This window comes from Amblyraja radiata, chromosome 10, assembly GCF_010909765.2.
Source record: "Amblyraja radiata isolate CabotCenter1 chromosome 10, sAmbRad1.1.pri, whole genome shotgun sequence".
Classification (NCBI taxonomy): Eukaryota; Metazoa; Chordata; class Chondrichthyes; order Rajiformes; family Rajidae; genus Amblyraja; species Amblyraja radiata.
In genome coordinates this window covers 63,304,573-63,319,704 of record NC_045965.1, presented here as the reverse complement: position 1 = coordinate 63,319,704, position 15,132 = coordinate 63,304,573, and the positions used below count along the sequence as shown (strand labels likewise).

Below are 15,132 nucleotides of genomic sequence, written 5' to 3'. Positions count from 1 at the left end.
CATCCTATCCCATCTATCCCATATCACCCATGCCAATCCCCCATCCCATCCCATCTATCCCATACCACCCATGCCAACCACCCATCCCATCCCATCTATCCCATATCACCCATGCCAACCACCCATCCCATCCCATCTATCCCATACCACCCATGCCAACCACCCATCCCATCCCATCTTTTCCATACCATTCATGTCACCCACCCGTCCAAATTACCCAACACCCCACCCAAACACTCCAACCCCCTGACCCAACCATCCATGTCAACCACCCATCCATCCACCCATCAAACCCAACCATCCTACTCAACCACCCAAACATTCCAACCACCTATCACAACCATCCATGCCAACCGCCCACCCCAACCATCCTATCAAACATGCAACCCAACCACCTGCCGCAACCACCCATCCACCCCAACCCCCCTCCAGCTCCTCTGCTCCATTGTGGCGGGACTACTCCATTACTTTTTCCTGGCTGCATTTGCCTGGATGTGCATCGAGGGCATCCACCTCTACCTCATCGTGGTTGGGGTCATCTACAACAAGGGCTTCCTGCACCGGAACTTCTACATCTTCGGCTACGGCAGCCCTTCCGTCGTCGTGGGGATCTCGGCCCTGCTCGGGTACAAGTACTACGGCACCGATAAGATGTAAGTGCCCATTGGGGGGGTTGCCATGACAATGCGCCAATGGCATTGAGCTCCTTTACCGTGCAGGTGATTTTCTCGGAGGTTTCCATCAGTTTGGTTCCATCTGTCTTACACGGTGGAGCAGCGTTAGAGTTGAGGCCTTACCGCACCAGGGGCCCGTGTTCGATCCCGACCACGGGTGCTTGTCTGAAATGGAGTTTGTAGGTTCTCCTTGTGGCCTGCGTGGATTTTCTCCGGGTGCTCCGGTTTCCTCCCACACTCCAAAGACGCACAGATTTGTAGGCTAATTGGCTTCGGTAAAATTGTAAATTGTCCCTAGTGTGTGCAGGATAGCATTAGTGTAGCATCACTGGTCGGCGTGGACTTGATGGGCCAAAGGGTCTGTTTCCTCGCTGTATCTCGAAACTGAAAAAAAAAACCTTCAAAATGGTGCGTAATAAAACAAAAGTTCCCGTGAATATCTTCACACATGGCGAATATGGTGTTGCCTACACTGGAGGAGGATGAGCATTGATCATATAGAGGTGTGGAAGATCATGAGAGGAATAGACTTGGGGAAGGGTCCCTACCCGAAACTCCACCCATCCTTTCTCTCCAGAGATGCTGCCTAACCCCTTGAGTTACTTCAGCACTTTGTGCCTATCTATGAGAGGAATCGATCGGGTGGACGCACAGAGTGTCTTCCCCAGAGTAGGGGAATCGAGAACCAGTGGACATACAATTAAGATGAGGGGAGTGGAAAGATTTAATAGGAAACCGAATGGTAACTTTTTTACACAAAGGGTGGTGGGTGTATGGAATGAGCTGCCGGAGGAGGTAGTTGTTGCAGGTACAATCACGATGTTTAAGAGACACGGGTACATGGATAGGACAGGTTTAGAGGCATTTGGGCCAAACACAGGCATGTGGGACCAATGTAGATGGGATATATTGGTCGGTGTGGGCAAGTTGGGCTGAAGGACGTTCTTACAGAGGGGTATAAAAGTAGTCAAGTGTCATTCCGTGCCACGATTCCATAATGCTGTCGACACAATGAGGTCATAAGGTCATAGTGATAGGAGTAGATTTAGGCCATTCGGCCCGTCAAGTCTACTCTGCCATTCAATCATGGCTGATCTATCTCTCCCTCCTAACCCCCTTCTCCTGCCTTCTCCCCATAACCTCTGACACCCGTACTAATCAAGAATCTATCTATCTCTGCCTAAAAAATATCAACTAACTTGGCCTCCACAGCCATCTGTGGCAAAGAATTCCACAGATTCACCACCCTCTGACTAAAGAAATTCCACCTCATCTCATTTCTAAAAGAATGTCCTTTAATTCTGAGGCAGTGACCTCTGGTCCTAGACCCTCCCATTAGTGGAAACATCCTCTCCACATCCACTCTATCCAAGTCTTTCACTATTCTGTATGTTTCAATGAGGTCACCCCTCATTCTTCTAAACTGCAGCGAGCACAGGCCCAGCGCCGACAAACGCCTATCATAGGTTAACCCACTCATTCCTGGGATCATTCATGTAAACCTTCTCTGGACCCACTCCAGAGCCAGCACATCCTTCCTCAGATATGGGGCCCAAAATTACTCACAATATTCCAAATGCGGCCTGACCAGCGCCTTATAGAGCCTCAGCATTACATCCCTGTTTTTGTGTACAATCCCTATTGAAATAAATGCTAGCATTGACTTTGCTTTCTTTACTATCGATTCGACTTGCAGAGTAACTTTTTGGGAATCCTGCGCCAGCACTCCCAAGTCCCTTGGCACCTCCGATTTCTGGATTCTCACTGCATTTTGAAAATAGTCTACGCCTTTATTCCTACTACCAAAATGCATGACTCCACACTTTGCTATACTATATTCCACCTGCCACAGATTTAGATTTAGATTTAGCTCTTAGGGCTAAGGGAATCAAGTGATATGGGGGGAAAAAAGGCAGTGCAGGCCAATTCACTGGATGTTTTCAAGAGAGAGTTAGATTTAGCTCTTGGGACTAGCGGAATCAAGGGATATGGGGAGAAGGCAGGCACAGGGTACTGATTTTGGATGATCAGCCATGATTATATTGAATGGCGGTGCTGGCTGGTAGGGCCGAATGGCCTCCTCCTGCACCTATTTTCTATGTTTCTATGTTTCTCTGCCCACTCTCCCAACCTGTCCAAGCCCTTCTGCAGAGACCCTGCTCTCTCTGCACTGCATAGCCCTTCCCCCTGTTTTGGTATCATCCGCAAACTTGTTGACAAAGCCTTCAATCCCCTCGTCCAACGCATCAACATACAACGTGAAGAGCATCGATCCCTGCGGAACTCCGCTCGTCACTGGGATAAGTTTGAAGCTCGACTTCAAGAGGGGAATGAATGGATCACTGCTTTCCCGAGTGGGCCAAGACTTGAGGGAGGGGGAGAGCTGTTGGCTGGGAATTGTTGGGATTATTTTCTCACAAGGCATCTTTCCCCATTGGTTCTCTCCCGCAGCTGCTGGCTCAGCACAGAAAACAACTTCATCTGGAGTTTCATCGGGCCGGCCTGTTTGATCATTTTAGTAAGTTTGAACTTTCCATATACTGACGTTTTATAGAATCCATTTGTTTATATTCTAATTTTCACGGTGTGGCACGGTGGTGCAGCGATAGATTAAAACAGCAATTTTTTAAAAAAGCAGTAGAGTGGCACAGTAAAGTCACCAGGGACTAACTTTACGGCACCATACTGCTTTTTTTAAAACTGCTGTTTTTTTCCCTTTTTCCTTCCGCCCACAATATTTAATATGAAAATGATTATGTGACTCTGTTCCATTCTGTTTGTAGTTTGTTTGGTTGGTTGTTTGTTTGTCTTTTTGCACAAAGACCGCGAGCATTGCCACTTTTCATTTCTTTTCATTTCACTGCACATCTCGTATGTGTAAAACAAATGTATGCGTTAAAACAAATGTAGGTCCCTTGCAGTCAGAAACGAGTGAATTGATCATGGGGAACAAGGACATGGCAGACCAATTGAATAACTACTTTGGTTCTGTCTTCACCAAGGAAGACATCAATAATCTGCCGGAAATAGCAGGGGACCGGGGGTCAAATGAGATGGAGGAACTGAGTGAAATCCAGGTTAGCCGGGAAGTGGTGTTAGGTAAATTGAATGGATTAAAGGCCAATAAATCCCCAGGGCCAGATAGGCTGCATCCCAGAGTACTTAAGGAAGTAGCCCCAGAAATAGTTGGTGCATTAGTGATAATTTTTCAAAACTCTTTAGATTCTGGAGTAGTTCCTGAGGATTGGAGGGTAGCTAATGTAACACCACTTTTTAAAAAGGGAGGGAGAGAGAAAACGGGGAATTACAGACCAGTTAGTCTAACGTCGGTAGTGGGGAAACTGCTAGAATCAGTTATTAAAGATAGGATAGCATCACATTTGGAAAGTGGTGAAATCATTGGACAAAGTCAGCATGGATTTATGAAAGGTAAATCATGTCTGACGAATCTTAAAGAATTTTTCGAGGATAAGTGAGAACCAGTGGATGTGTTATATCTGGACTTTCAGAAGGCTTTCGACAAGGTCCCACATAAGAGATTACTATACAAACTTAAAGCACACGGTATTGGGGGTTCAGTATTGATGTGGATAGAGAACTGGCTGGCAGACAGGAAGCAAAGAGTAGGAGGTAAACGGGTCCTTTTCACAATGGCAGGCAGTGACTAGTGGGGTACCGCAAGGCTCAGTTCTGGGACCCTAGCTATTTACGATTTGGACGAGGGAATTGAATGCAACATCTCCAAGTTTGCGGATGACACGAAGCTGGGGGGCAGTGTTAGCTGTGAGGAGGATGCTAGGAGGCTGCAAGGTGACTTGGATAGGCTGGGTGAGTGGGCAAATGCATGGCAGATGCAGTATAATGCGGATAAATGTGAGGTTATCCACTTTGGTGGCAAAAACAGGAAAGTAGATTATTATCTGAATGGTGGCCGATTAGGAAAGGGGGAGATGCAACGAGACCTGGGTGTCATGGTACACCAGTCATTAAAAGTAGGCATGCAGGTGCAGCAGGCAGTGAAGAAGGCGAATGGTATGTTAGCATTCATAGCAAAAGGATTTGAGTATAGGAGCAGGGAGGTTCTAGTGCAGTTGTACAGGGTCTTGGTGAGACCACACCTGAAGTAATGTGTACAGTTTTGGTCTCCTAATCTTAAGGGGTTGGACAGGCTAGATGCAGGAAGATTGTTCCCGATGTTGGGGAAGTCCAGAACAAGGGGTCACAGTTTAAGGATAAGGGGGAAATCTTTTAGGACCGAGATGAGGAAAACCTTTTTTCACACAGAGAGTGGTGAATCTCTGGAATTCTCTCCCGCAGAAGGTAGTTGAGGCCAGTTCATTGGCTATATTTAAGAGGGAGTTAGATGTGGCCCTTGTGGCTAAAGGGATCAGGGGGTATGGAGAGAAGGCAGGTACAGGATACTGAGTTGGATGATCAGCCATGATCATATTGAATGGCGGTGCAGGCTCGAAGGGCCGAATGGCCTACTCCTGCACCTATTTTCTATGTTTCTATGTGTATGTGACGAATAAACTTGACTTGACTTGAGTTGCTGCCTCACAGCGCCAGAGACACGGGTTCGATCCAGACTACCGGTGCTGTCTGTACGTGCGTTGCATGTTCTCCCTGTGACCGCGTGGGTTTTCCCCGGGTGCTCCGGTTCCCCCCCACGCTCAGATCGTTCATGCTGCTCCTTCTCTGAGAAATAACACCCACTGAAAACCAATAAAGGTCATAGAATCATACAGTGTGGAAACAGGCCCATCGTCCCAACTTGTCCACACCCACTAAACATCAGGCGGCACGGTGGCACAGCGGTAATGTTGCTGCCTTACAGCGCGTACAGCGCCAGAGACTTGGGTTCTTGTCTGTACGGAGTTTGTGCGTTCTCCCCGTGACCGTGTGGGTTTTCCCCGAGATCTTCGGTTTTCTCCCACACTCCAAAGAGGTACAGGTTTAAAGATTGATTTGCTTGGTATAAGTGTAAATTGTCCCTAGTGTGTGTAAGGTAGTATAAATGTGCTGGGATCGCTGGCTGGTGTGGACTCGGTGGGCCGAATGGCCTGTTTCCGTGCTGTATCTCTAGACTAAATTAAACTAACATGTTCCATCCACACTAGATCTTTCCCCTTTCATCTTAAAACTATGTCCTCTGGTTCTCGATTCCCCTACATTGGGCAAAGACTCTAGTGTCTATTCCTCTCATGATTTTGTACATCCCTATAAGATCGCCCCTCATCCTCCTGCGCTCCAAAGAAGGCTGGCGCAGATGGCTGTGGAGGCCAAGTCAGTGGATATATTTAAGGCAGAGACAGATAGATTCTTGATTAGTACGGGTTTCCGAGGTTATGGGGAGAAGGCAGGAGAATGGGGTTGTGAGGGAGAGCTAGATCAGCCATGATTGAATGGCGGAGTAGACTTGATGGGCCGAATGGCCTAATTCTACTCCTATCACTTATGATCTTATGAAAGGAATAGAGTCCCAGCCTGCTCAACCTCTCCCTATAGCTCAGGCCCCTCGAGTCCTGGCAACATCCTCGTAAATCATCTCTGTACCCTTCCAGCTTAATAGCTGGAGAAAAGGTTCTTTTGACCCACTTATTCTCTTGGGCTCAATAGTAACTTTGAGCTGATCTCTTCAGTTCATGTAATGACATGTTCCATCAAAATGACAAAGTGCCACAAGCAGATAAAAGAAGGTTGCCTTGGAAACAACTTGCCTTTTTGTGTGTGTGTGTTGCTTCCATGTAATCCTGTTGCAAGAGCTTAGTTTAGTTTAGTTTATAGATACTGTGTGGAAACAGGCTCTTCGGCCCACTGAGTCCACACCGACCCGCACATTAAAGGGCCTGTCGGACTTGGTGATTTTTTCGGCGACTGCCGGAGTCATCGACTGACGTATCAGGTCACTGAAAAATTTGCGGCGTGACGATGCGTAATGACGTATTTGACGTGCGGTGTTTTTTCAAGTGTTGCGACATTTTTTTTCTCGCCACTGGATTTCGAAAATTTCAAAATCTTTTGGCCACCCTGATATGAAGCCGGCGGTCGCTGAAATCGCCAAGTGGGACACAGGCCCTTAACACTATCCTACACACACTGGGGACAATTTTTTACATTTATGCCAAGCCAATTAACTTACAAACCTGCACGTCTTTGGAGTGTGGGAGGAAGCCGAAGTTCTCGGAGAAAACCCACGCGGGTCACGGGGAGAACGTACAAATTCCGTACAGACAGCGCCCGTAGTCGGGATCGAACCCACGTGTCTTGCGCTGTAGGGCAGCAACTCTGCCACTGCGCCACTGTTGTCGGCCCAAACGTCGTTGCTAGGAAACGCTTCATGCCCATCGGCCTTTTCCTGCCCGATGACGACATTCTCAAGGGCAGCAGGTCAAAGGTCAGAAGTCAGACGACCTTTGTTTTGCTTGGTTGAGAGGTTAATAATGGATGCCTTTTAGGTTGTGAACACAACACGCTGAACACAAGATGATTAGAAATATGAATAAAACTAGGCTCCATGCCTCTCCAAGCTTGGTCTACAACCCCTTAGACCTACCATCTTTACTGCGCCAGAGGCCCAGATTCAATCCTGACCTTGAGTACTGTCTGTCTGTGAGGAGTTTGCATGTTTTCCCTGTGACCACGTGGGTTTCTACTGATGGCTCCGGTTTCATAAATTCATACGGTCATAAGTCATAGGAGCAGAATTAGGCCATTCGGCCCATCGAGTCTACTCCACCATTCAATCATGGCTGATCTATCTCTCCCTCTCAACTCCTTCTCCCCGATAACCCCTAACACCCATACCAATTAAGAATCTATCAATCTACGCCTTAAAAAAAATTCACAATGACTTGGTCACCACAGCCTTCTGTGACAATGTATTTCCTCTCATATCCCAAAGACATGCGGGTTTGTAGGTTAATTGGCCCTCTGGTAAATTATCCCTAATGTGTAGGATAAGGCTAGTGTACGGATGAGGTGATCAATGGTCGGCGCGGACTCGGTGGGCCGAAGGGCCTGACTCCACGCTACATGTCGGAAGTCTCTGTGATACTGTTAAGGTGCCGGAGGGAAGATGGGTGGACTGCACATGCTCTGTTCAACAGAGCTGGTAACAATTTAATAAAATAAATAGATTCAGGAGTGGATCAAATGATGAAATGTTGCCTGCTCCACCATTCGACAAGATCATGTTAGATATACCTCAAAGTACAGAGAAGGTTCACCAGACTGATTCCTGGGATGTCAGGGCTTTCATATGAAGAAAGATTGGATAGACTTAGCTTGTACTCGCTAGAATTTAGAAGATTGAGGGGGGATCTTATAGAAACTTACAAAATTCTTAAGGGGTTGGACAGGCTAGATGCAGGAAGATTGTTCCCGATGTTGGGGAAGTCCAGGACAAGCGGTCACAGTTTAAGGATAAAGGGGAAATCCTTTAGGACCGAGATGAGAAAAACATTTTTCACACAGAGAGTGGTGAATCTCTGGAACTCTCTGCCACAGAAGGTAGTTGAGGCCAGTTCATTGGCTATATTTAAGAGGGAGTTAAATGTGGCCCTTGTGGCTAAAAGGATCAGGGGGTATGGAGAGAAGGCAGGTACAGGATACTGAGTTGGATGATCAGCCATGATCATATTGAATGGCGGTGCAGGCTCGAAGGGACGAATGGCCTACTCCTGCACCTATTTTCTATGTTTCTATGTTTCTAACACCATTGTTTTCCCCAATCACCATATCCCTTGGTTCCTTTAACAAGCAGAAATCTAAATGATTGAAAGATACAGCACATGATTGATTGTAAGAGACAGCATGGAAACTGGCCCTTCGGCCCACTGAGTCCATGCCGACCATCGATCACCCATTTGATGAGGGGTGATCTTACAGAGGTGTACAAAATCATGAGAGGAATAGATCGGGTAGAGTCTCTTGCCCAGAGTAGGGGAATCGAGGACCAGAGGACATAGGTTCAAGGTGAGGGGGAAAAGATTTAATAGGAATCTGAGGGGTAACTTTTTCACACAAAAGGCGGTGGGTGTATGGAACGAGCTACCAGAGGAATTAGTTGAAGCCGGGGGTATTCCATAGTTTAAGAAACAATTAGACAGGTGCATGGATAGGACAGGTTTGGATGGGATATGGACCAAGCGCAGGCAGGCGGGACTAGTGTAGCTGGGACATTGTTGGTCGGTGTGGGCAAGTCGGGCCAAAGGGCCTGTTTCCACAATGTATCACTCTATTTACACTAGTTCTATGTTATCCCAATCGCACACCTCAGTGGTTCGATGGTGCTTTTATGGTCAGATGTGCGAAGTGCTAAAAGCCCTGTCCCAAGGTACGAGTTCATTCCAAGAGCTCTCCCCGAGTTTGCCCTGATTCGAACTCGGAGATTTACGGTAATGGCCGCTCGTCGGTACTCGGGGCTCTCGTGGACATTTGTCATCATGTTGAAAAATCTTCACGAGTCTTCCCGTGCTTACCTGCCGTTAGCGAGTCTTCCCGAGTACCTGCCGTTCTTGGGTCTTGGTTTCTTGGTCCTCCAAAATATTCCAAATGGAATTTAAACTGGAGGTGGTGGAGGGAGGACTTAAGCCAGAAAGGGTTATTGGGAAGAAAGAGCTACTTTAAATGTAGTTGTGTCCGGTTGGGTAACTATAGTTGGGTGGAGATTATTCCATGCTTTAATTGTGCGTGGGAAGAACGAATTGCTGTCCACATCTGTCTTGGTAGCTGGGATCACAAATTGGATCGAATGCCCTCGTCTGCTCCTAATTGGTTTGGGTTTGGTGTAGGTCTTGTAATCTATGTCGAGCTGACCATTTAACATTTTGTAAAAACAGATCATAGCGTTACGAGCCACTGAGAGACGTCCCCGAGCTCCGACGTACCCGCTACGTTCATTCTCCGTGCTTACCACGAGTTTGATTTTTTTTAAACTCGGGGGAGCTCTTGGAATGAACTCGTACCGTGGGACAGGGCTTTAAAACACAGTGAAATTCTTTATCTTCATAAGTTCGTAAGTGACAGGAACAGAATTAGGCCATTCGATACGATACAATACAATAGAACTTTATTTATCCCAGGAGACAAATTGTCCTGCCGACAGTCATAAAACAAGGTACATGAGACATGAAATTAAAGTGACGAGTGGAAGGTCCAGGATTGGGGATGTGCAAAGATTGGGAAGGGGCTGGGCTAGGGGGGGGGGGGGGTGGGCAATCAATCTCAGTCTACCCCACGACAGAAGGGGGGGGAGTTGTACAGTTTGATAGCCACAGTGAAGAAGGATCTCCTGTGGCGTTCTGAGCTGCATCTTGGTCTTACCATCTTGAGTATAGAAGTTGGGATGTAATGTTAAAATTGTACAATGCATTGGTGAGGCCAATTCTGGAGTATGGTGTACAATTTTGGTCGCCCAATTATAGGAAGGATGTCAACAAAATAGAGAGAGTACAGAGGAGATTTACTAGAATGTTGCCTGGGTTTCAGCAACTAAGTTACAGAGAAAGGTTGAATAAGTTAGGTCTTTATTCTCTGGAGCGCAGAAGGTTAAGGGGGGACTTGTTAAAGGTCTTTAAAATGATGAGAAGGATAGACAGAGTTGACGTGGACAAGCTTTTCCCATTGAGAGTAGGGAAGATTCAAACAAGAGGACATGACTTCAGAATTAAGGGACAGAAGTTTAGGGGTAACATGAGGGGGAACTTCTTTACTCAGAGAGTGGTAGCTGTGTGGAATGAGCTTCCAGTGGAAGTGGTGGAGGCAGGTTCGATTTTATCATTTAAAAATAAATTGGATAGGTATATGGACGGGAATGGAATGGAGGGTTATGGTCTGAGTGCAGGTAGATGGGACTAGGGGAGAATACGTGTTCGGCACGGACTTGTAGGGCCGAGATGGCCTGTTTCCGTGCTGTAATTGTTATATGGTTATATGGTTATATTGGTGGAACCAGTCTGTTGCTGAAGGTGCTCCTCAGGTTGATCAGTGTGTCATGGAGGGGGTGAGCTGTATGGCCCAGGATGCTGAATGGTCTACTCCGTCATTCAATCGTGGCTGATCTATCTCTCCCTCCTAACCCCAATCTCTTGCCTTCTCCCCAAACTCTTGTGTTCGTAATTCTTACAAAACATTTTCTTATCCTTTACCTCATCTCTACCTCGTAACGTCTTAGAGATGTGGGAGGAAACCAGAGCACCCAAAGGGAAGCCACTTGTTCACTATGGAGAACATGCAAACTCCACACAGGCAGCACTCGGGTCTCTGGCATTATGAGGTCGCACCACCATGCCACGCTGACTGTTCATGAGTTATAGGAGTAGGATTAGGCCATTCGGCCCATTGAGTCTACTCCGCCATTCAATCATGGCTGATCTATCTTTCCCTCGTAACCCCTGACACCAGTTCTAATCATGAAAGCTCCGCCTTTAAAATATCCACTGACTTGGCCTCCACCACCCTCTGTGGATTGGATTGGAATCAGAAAAGAAAATAGAAAACTCTTGAAACATTGCAAGCTCCGCAGTCCCTGTTCTTGTTTACTGAAAATTTATGGAAGTCTTAATCCCCTGAGCGAAACTATAATTAAATCAAGGCTGTGCTAGATGAGGCATCATTCTGGACAAAACATCTGCTGATTGAACGATCATCTCAATGCCTGCCTAGATAATATGTGGAACACAACGAAATAACTCGTGCAGAATGAGTTTATGTCAAGCAAATAAAGGCTATATTGCATTCCACTAAGAATATCACAGGACCAGCATTGATATTAAAATTACTACTTAAAAAAGCAGCTTGCCTTAGAAGTCAACAGATCTCTTTCAATTTAAAGGGGTAATGTGCATGATACGTTTGAACCTCATGATCTTGTACAATATCACCCCTCATCCTCCTGCGCAACAAGGAATAAAGTCCCAACTTGCCCAGTCTCTCGCTGTAGCTCAGACGCTCGAGTCCAGGCACCGTCCTTGTGAGATCTCCGCACATTTTCCAGCTTAACAACATCTTCCCTGTATTACAGGATGACCAAACTGAACACAATACTGTCAATGTGGCCTCCTCGATGTCTTTTACAACTGCAACATGACCTCCCAACTTTGATAGTAGGATGCATCGCACGCTGAGTTTCTCCGGCATTTTTGTCTACCTTCGATTTTTCGTGCAACTCCAGTTCTTTCTGAAACATCCCAACTTTAGTTTAGTTCGGTTTAGATATACAGCGCGGAAACAGGCCCGTCAGTCCACCCTGTCTGCGCCGACCAGCAATCTCCGCACAATATCACTATGTACACACACTAGGGAGAATCTATATTTATGCCAAGCCAATTAACCTACAACCGTCTTTGGAGTGTGGGAGGAAACTGAAGATCTCGGAGAAAACCCATTTAGGGGAGAACGTGCAAGCTCCACACAGACAGCACCCGTAGTCAGGATCGAACCCGGGTCCCTGGCGCTGTAAGGCAGTAGCTCTATCGCTGCGCCACCGTGCCGCACAACCCCACCATTTTACGTCGATCCAAGATTTAGAGGGATATGGGTCAGATGCGGGTAGGCGGGACTAGTATAGATGGGGCACCTTTGTCAGCATGGGAAAGATGGACCGAAGGGTCTGTCTCCACATTGGATGACTCTATGATGGGCAAGTTTTGATGCCGCCGTTTTAATGGCACTTAGAAGAAGCTCGGGAGGACTTTTTAAGCGAAGTCTCACTGTGATAATTAGCTTGCTTCGACAACCATAAGTGGCACCTTCCGTACGAACACCTAGCAAAGAAAAAAAATACTTGGCACTTTTGGCTCTGTCATGTGAAGCCACAATTAGTGGGAGCTCCTGACACGTTTCAGCTGGAACCATCCATATTCATGCAGTGGGAACGTATGTCTCTCGCTTCTCCTCCATTGTAGATCGTTGCAGACAAGGGCTGCTTTGCCAGCTCATCAAAAGTCAACTGTGTTTACTAGTCCTCGGCAACGGACCTGAACCGCAGCTGGGAAATTCTTACTTAGCGCGGCTAAATTCATCCCGTCACAGATGGGAACGCGGCGCTCCCAAAGTCCCTTCATTTGTGATTTAGAAGCAGAGAAGGGGGTTCGGCTGGTCCGGCAAGGTGGCGCAGCGGTAGAGTTGCTGCCTTACAGTGCCGGAGACCCGGGTTTGATCACAACCTCGGGTGCTGTCTGTACGGAGTTTGCACGTTCTCACCGTGACCCGCGTGGGTATTCCCCGGGATCTCATGAGGGGCGATCTTATCGAAACTTATAAAATTATAAAAAAGACTGGACAAGCTAGATGCAGGAAAAATGTTCCCAATGTTGGGCGAGTCCAGAACCAGGGGCCACAGTCTTAGAATAAAGGGGAGGTCATTTAAGACTGAGGTGAGAAAAAACCTTTTCACCCAGAGAGTTGTGAATTTGTGGACTTCCCTGCCACAGAGGGCAGTGGAGGCCAAGTCACTGGATGGATTTAAGAGAGAGTGAGATAGAGCTCTAGGGGCTAGTGGAGTCAAGGGATATGGGGAGAAGGCAGGCACGGGTTATTGATTGGGGACGATCAGCCATGATCACAATGAATGGCCTCCTCCTGCACCTATTTTCTATGTTTCTATGTTTCTCCCACACTCCAAAGACGTACCGGTTTGTAGGTTAATTGGCTTGGTATAAATGTAAATTGTCCCTAATGTGTGTATGATAGTGTTAGCGTGCGGGGATCGCAGGTCGGCGCAAACTCGGTGGGCCGAAGGGCCTGTTTCCGCTCAGTATCTCGAAACTAAACTAAACTGCTGCCTCACAGCGCCAGAGACCCAGGTTTGATCCCGAGCTCGGGTGCTGTCTGTACAGAGTTTGCATGTTCTGCCTGCGACCTCGAGGGTTTCCTCCGGGTGCTCCGGTTTCCTCCCACATCCCAAAGACGTGCGGGTTTGTAGGTTAATTGACCCTCTTTAGATTGCCCCTAGTGTGTAGGGAGTGGATGCAAATGGAACAATAGAGGGGGGATAGGAAGGGAGGGAGTGGAAGGCGGGCAAGGACAGAAAGAGTCATCCAATTGAATTCCTTCCCTATCATTTCCCTTGAGCTCTATAACTCTCTATCTACGACAGGCATGGATCGGGTAGATAGTCTGGAATTTTTTCCGCAGGATGGAAATATCACATTCTTCAAAATCAAATACCAGAGGACATAGGTTTAAGTTAAGTTTAGTATAGTTTGGTATAGTTTAGTTTATTGTCACGTGTACCAATAGACAACAGGTGCAGGAGTAGGCCATTCGGCCCTTCGAGCCAGCACCGCCATTCAATGTGATCATGGCTGATTATCCCCAATCAGTACCCCGTTTCTGCCTTCTCCCCATATCCCCTTACTCCGCTATCTTTAAGAGCCCTATCTAGCTCTCTCTTGAAAGTATCCAGAGAACTGGCCTCCACCGCCCTCTGAGGCAGAGATTTCCACAGACTCATAACTCTCTGTGTGAAAAAGTGTTTCCTCATTTCCATTCTAAACGGCTTACCCCTTATTCTTAAACTGTGGCCCCTGGTTCTGGACTCCCCCAACATCGGGAACATGCTTCCTGCCTCTAGCGTGTCCAAACCCTTAATAATCTTATATATTTCAATAAGATCCCCTCTCATCCTAAACTACAGAGTGTACAAGCCCAGCCGTGGTACAGTGATACAGTGAAAAGCTTTTGTTGCGTGCTAACCAGCCAACGGAAAGACAACACATGATTACAATCGAGCCATCCACGGTGTACAGATACATGATAAGGGAATAACGCGAATACTGTTATGTTGGGGGAGTCCAGAACCAGGGGCCACAGTTTAAGAATAAGGGGTAAGCCATTTAGAACTTAGAAACACCTTTTCACACAGAGAGTTGTGAGTCTGTGGAGTTCTCTGCCTCAGAGGGCGGTGGAGGCCAATTCTCTGGATGCTTTCAAGAGAGAGCTAAATAGGGCTCTTAAAGATAGCGGAGTCAGGGGATATGGGGAGAAGGCAGAACGGGTAGTGATTGGGGATGATCAGCCATGATCACATTGAATGGCAGGTGCTGGCTCGAAGGGCCGAATGACCTAATCCTGCACCTATTGTCTATTGTCTATCAAAGATAGTCCGAGGGTCTCCAATGAGGTAGATATCAGTTCAGGACAGCTCTCTAGTTGTGGTAGGATGGTTCAGTTTGAGATGAGAGGGCCTGTTTCCACACTGTACAACTCTATGACTCTAAGCCCTGGAATCGGAGTGTGTACTTGGAGATAAAAGGTACTGGAAGATGCAGCAGCTGTTTGGAGCGCTTGTGATTATTCCTCTGACACACATTTTATGCTGTTGCTAATCATTAGATTTTTGTTTTTTAAGATCCTTCAATGGTTAGAAGCAAAGACGCTGCTGCCTCTATCCCTGAAAGATCTTTCATCACTATGAAAAGTACTTTGCATTCTACGAAGAGCTATTATCTGT

The 15,132-nt window shown here is 47.0% G+C and overlaps 1 protein-coding gene across 1 annotated transcript in view; it reads left to right on the top strand.

The window, feature by feature from the left end:
• Positions 1 to 15,132, top strand: part of adgrl4 (adhesion G protein-coupled receptor L4) — a 91,549-nt gene that overhangs the window by 56,739 nt on the left and 19,678 nt on the right. The window contains exons 11-12 of the mRNA XM_033029071.1: positions 433 to 653; positions 3,126 to 3,192. Of these exons, the coding sequence (XP_032884962.1) occupies positions 433 to 653; positions 3,126 to 3,192 (288 nt within the window). The remainder of the gene's footprint in view (positions 1 to 432; positions 654 to 3,125; positions 3,193 to 15,132) is intronic.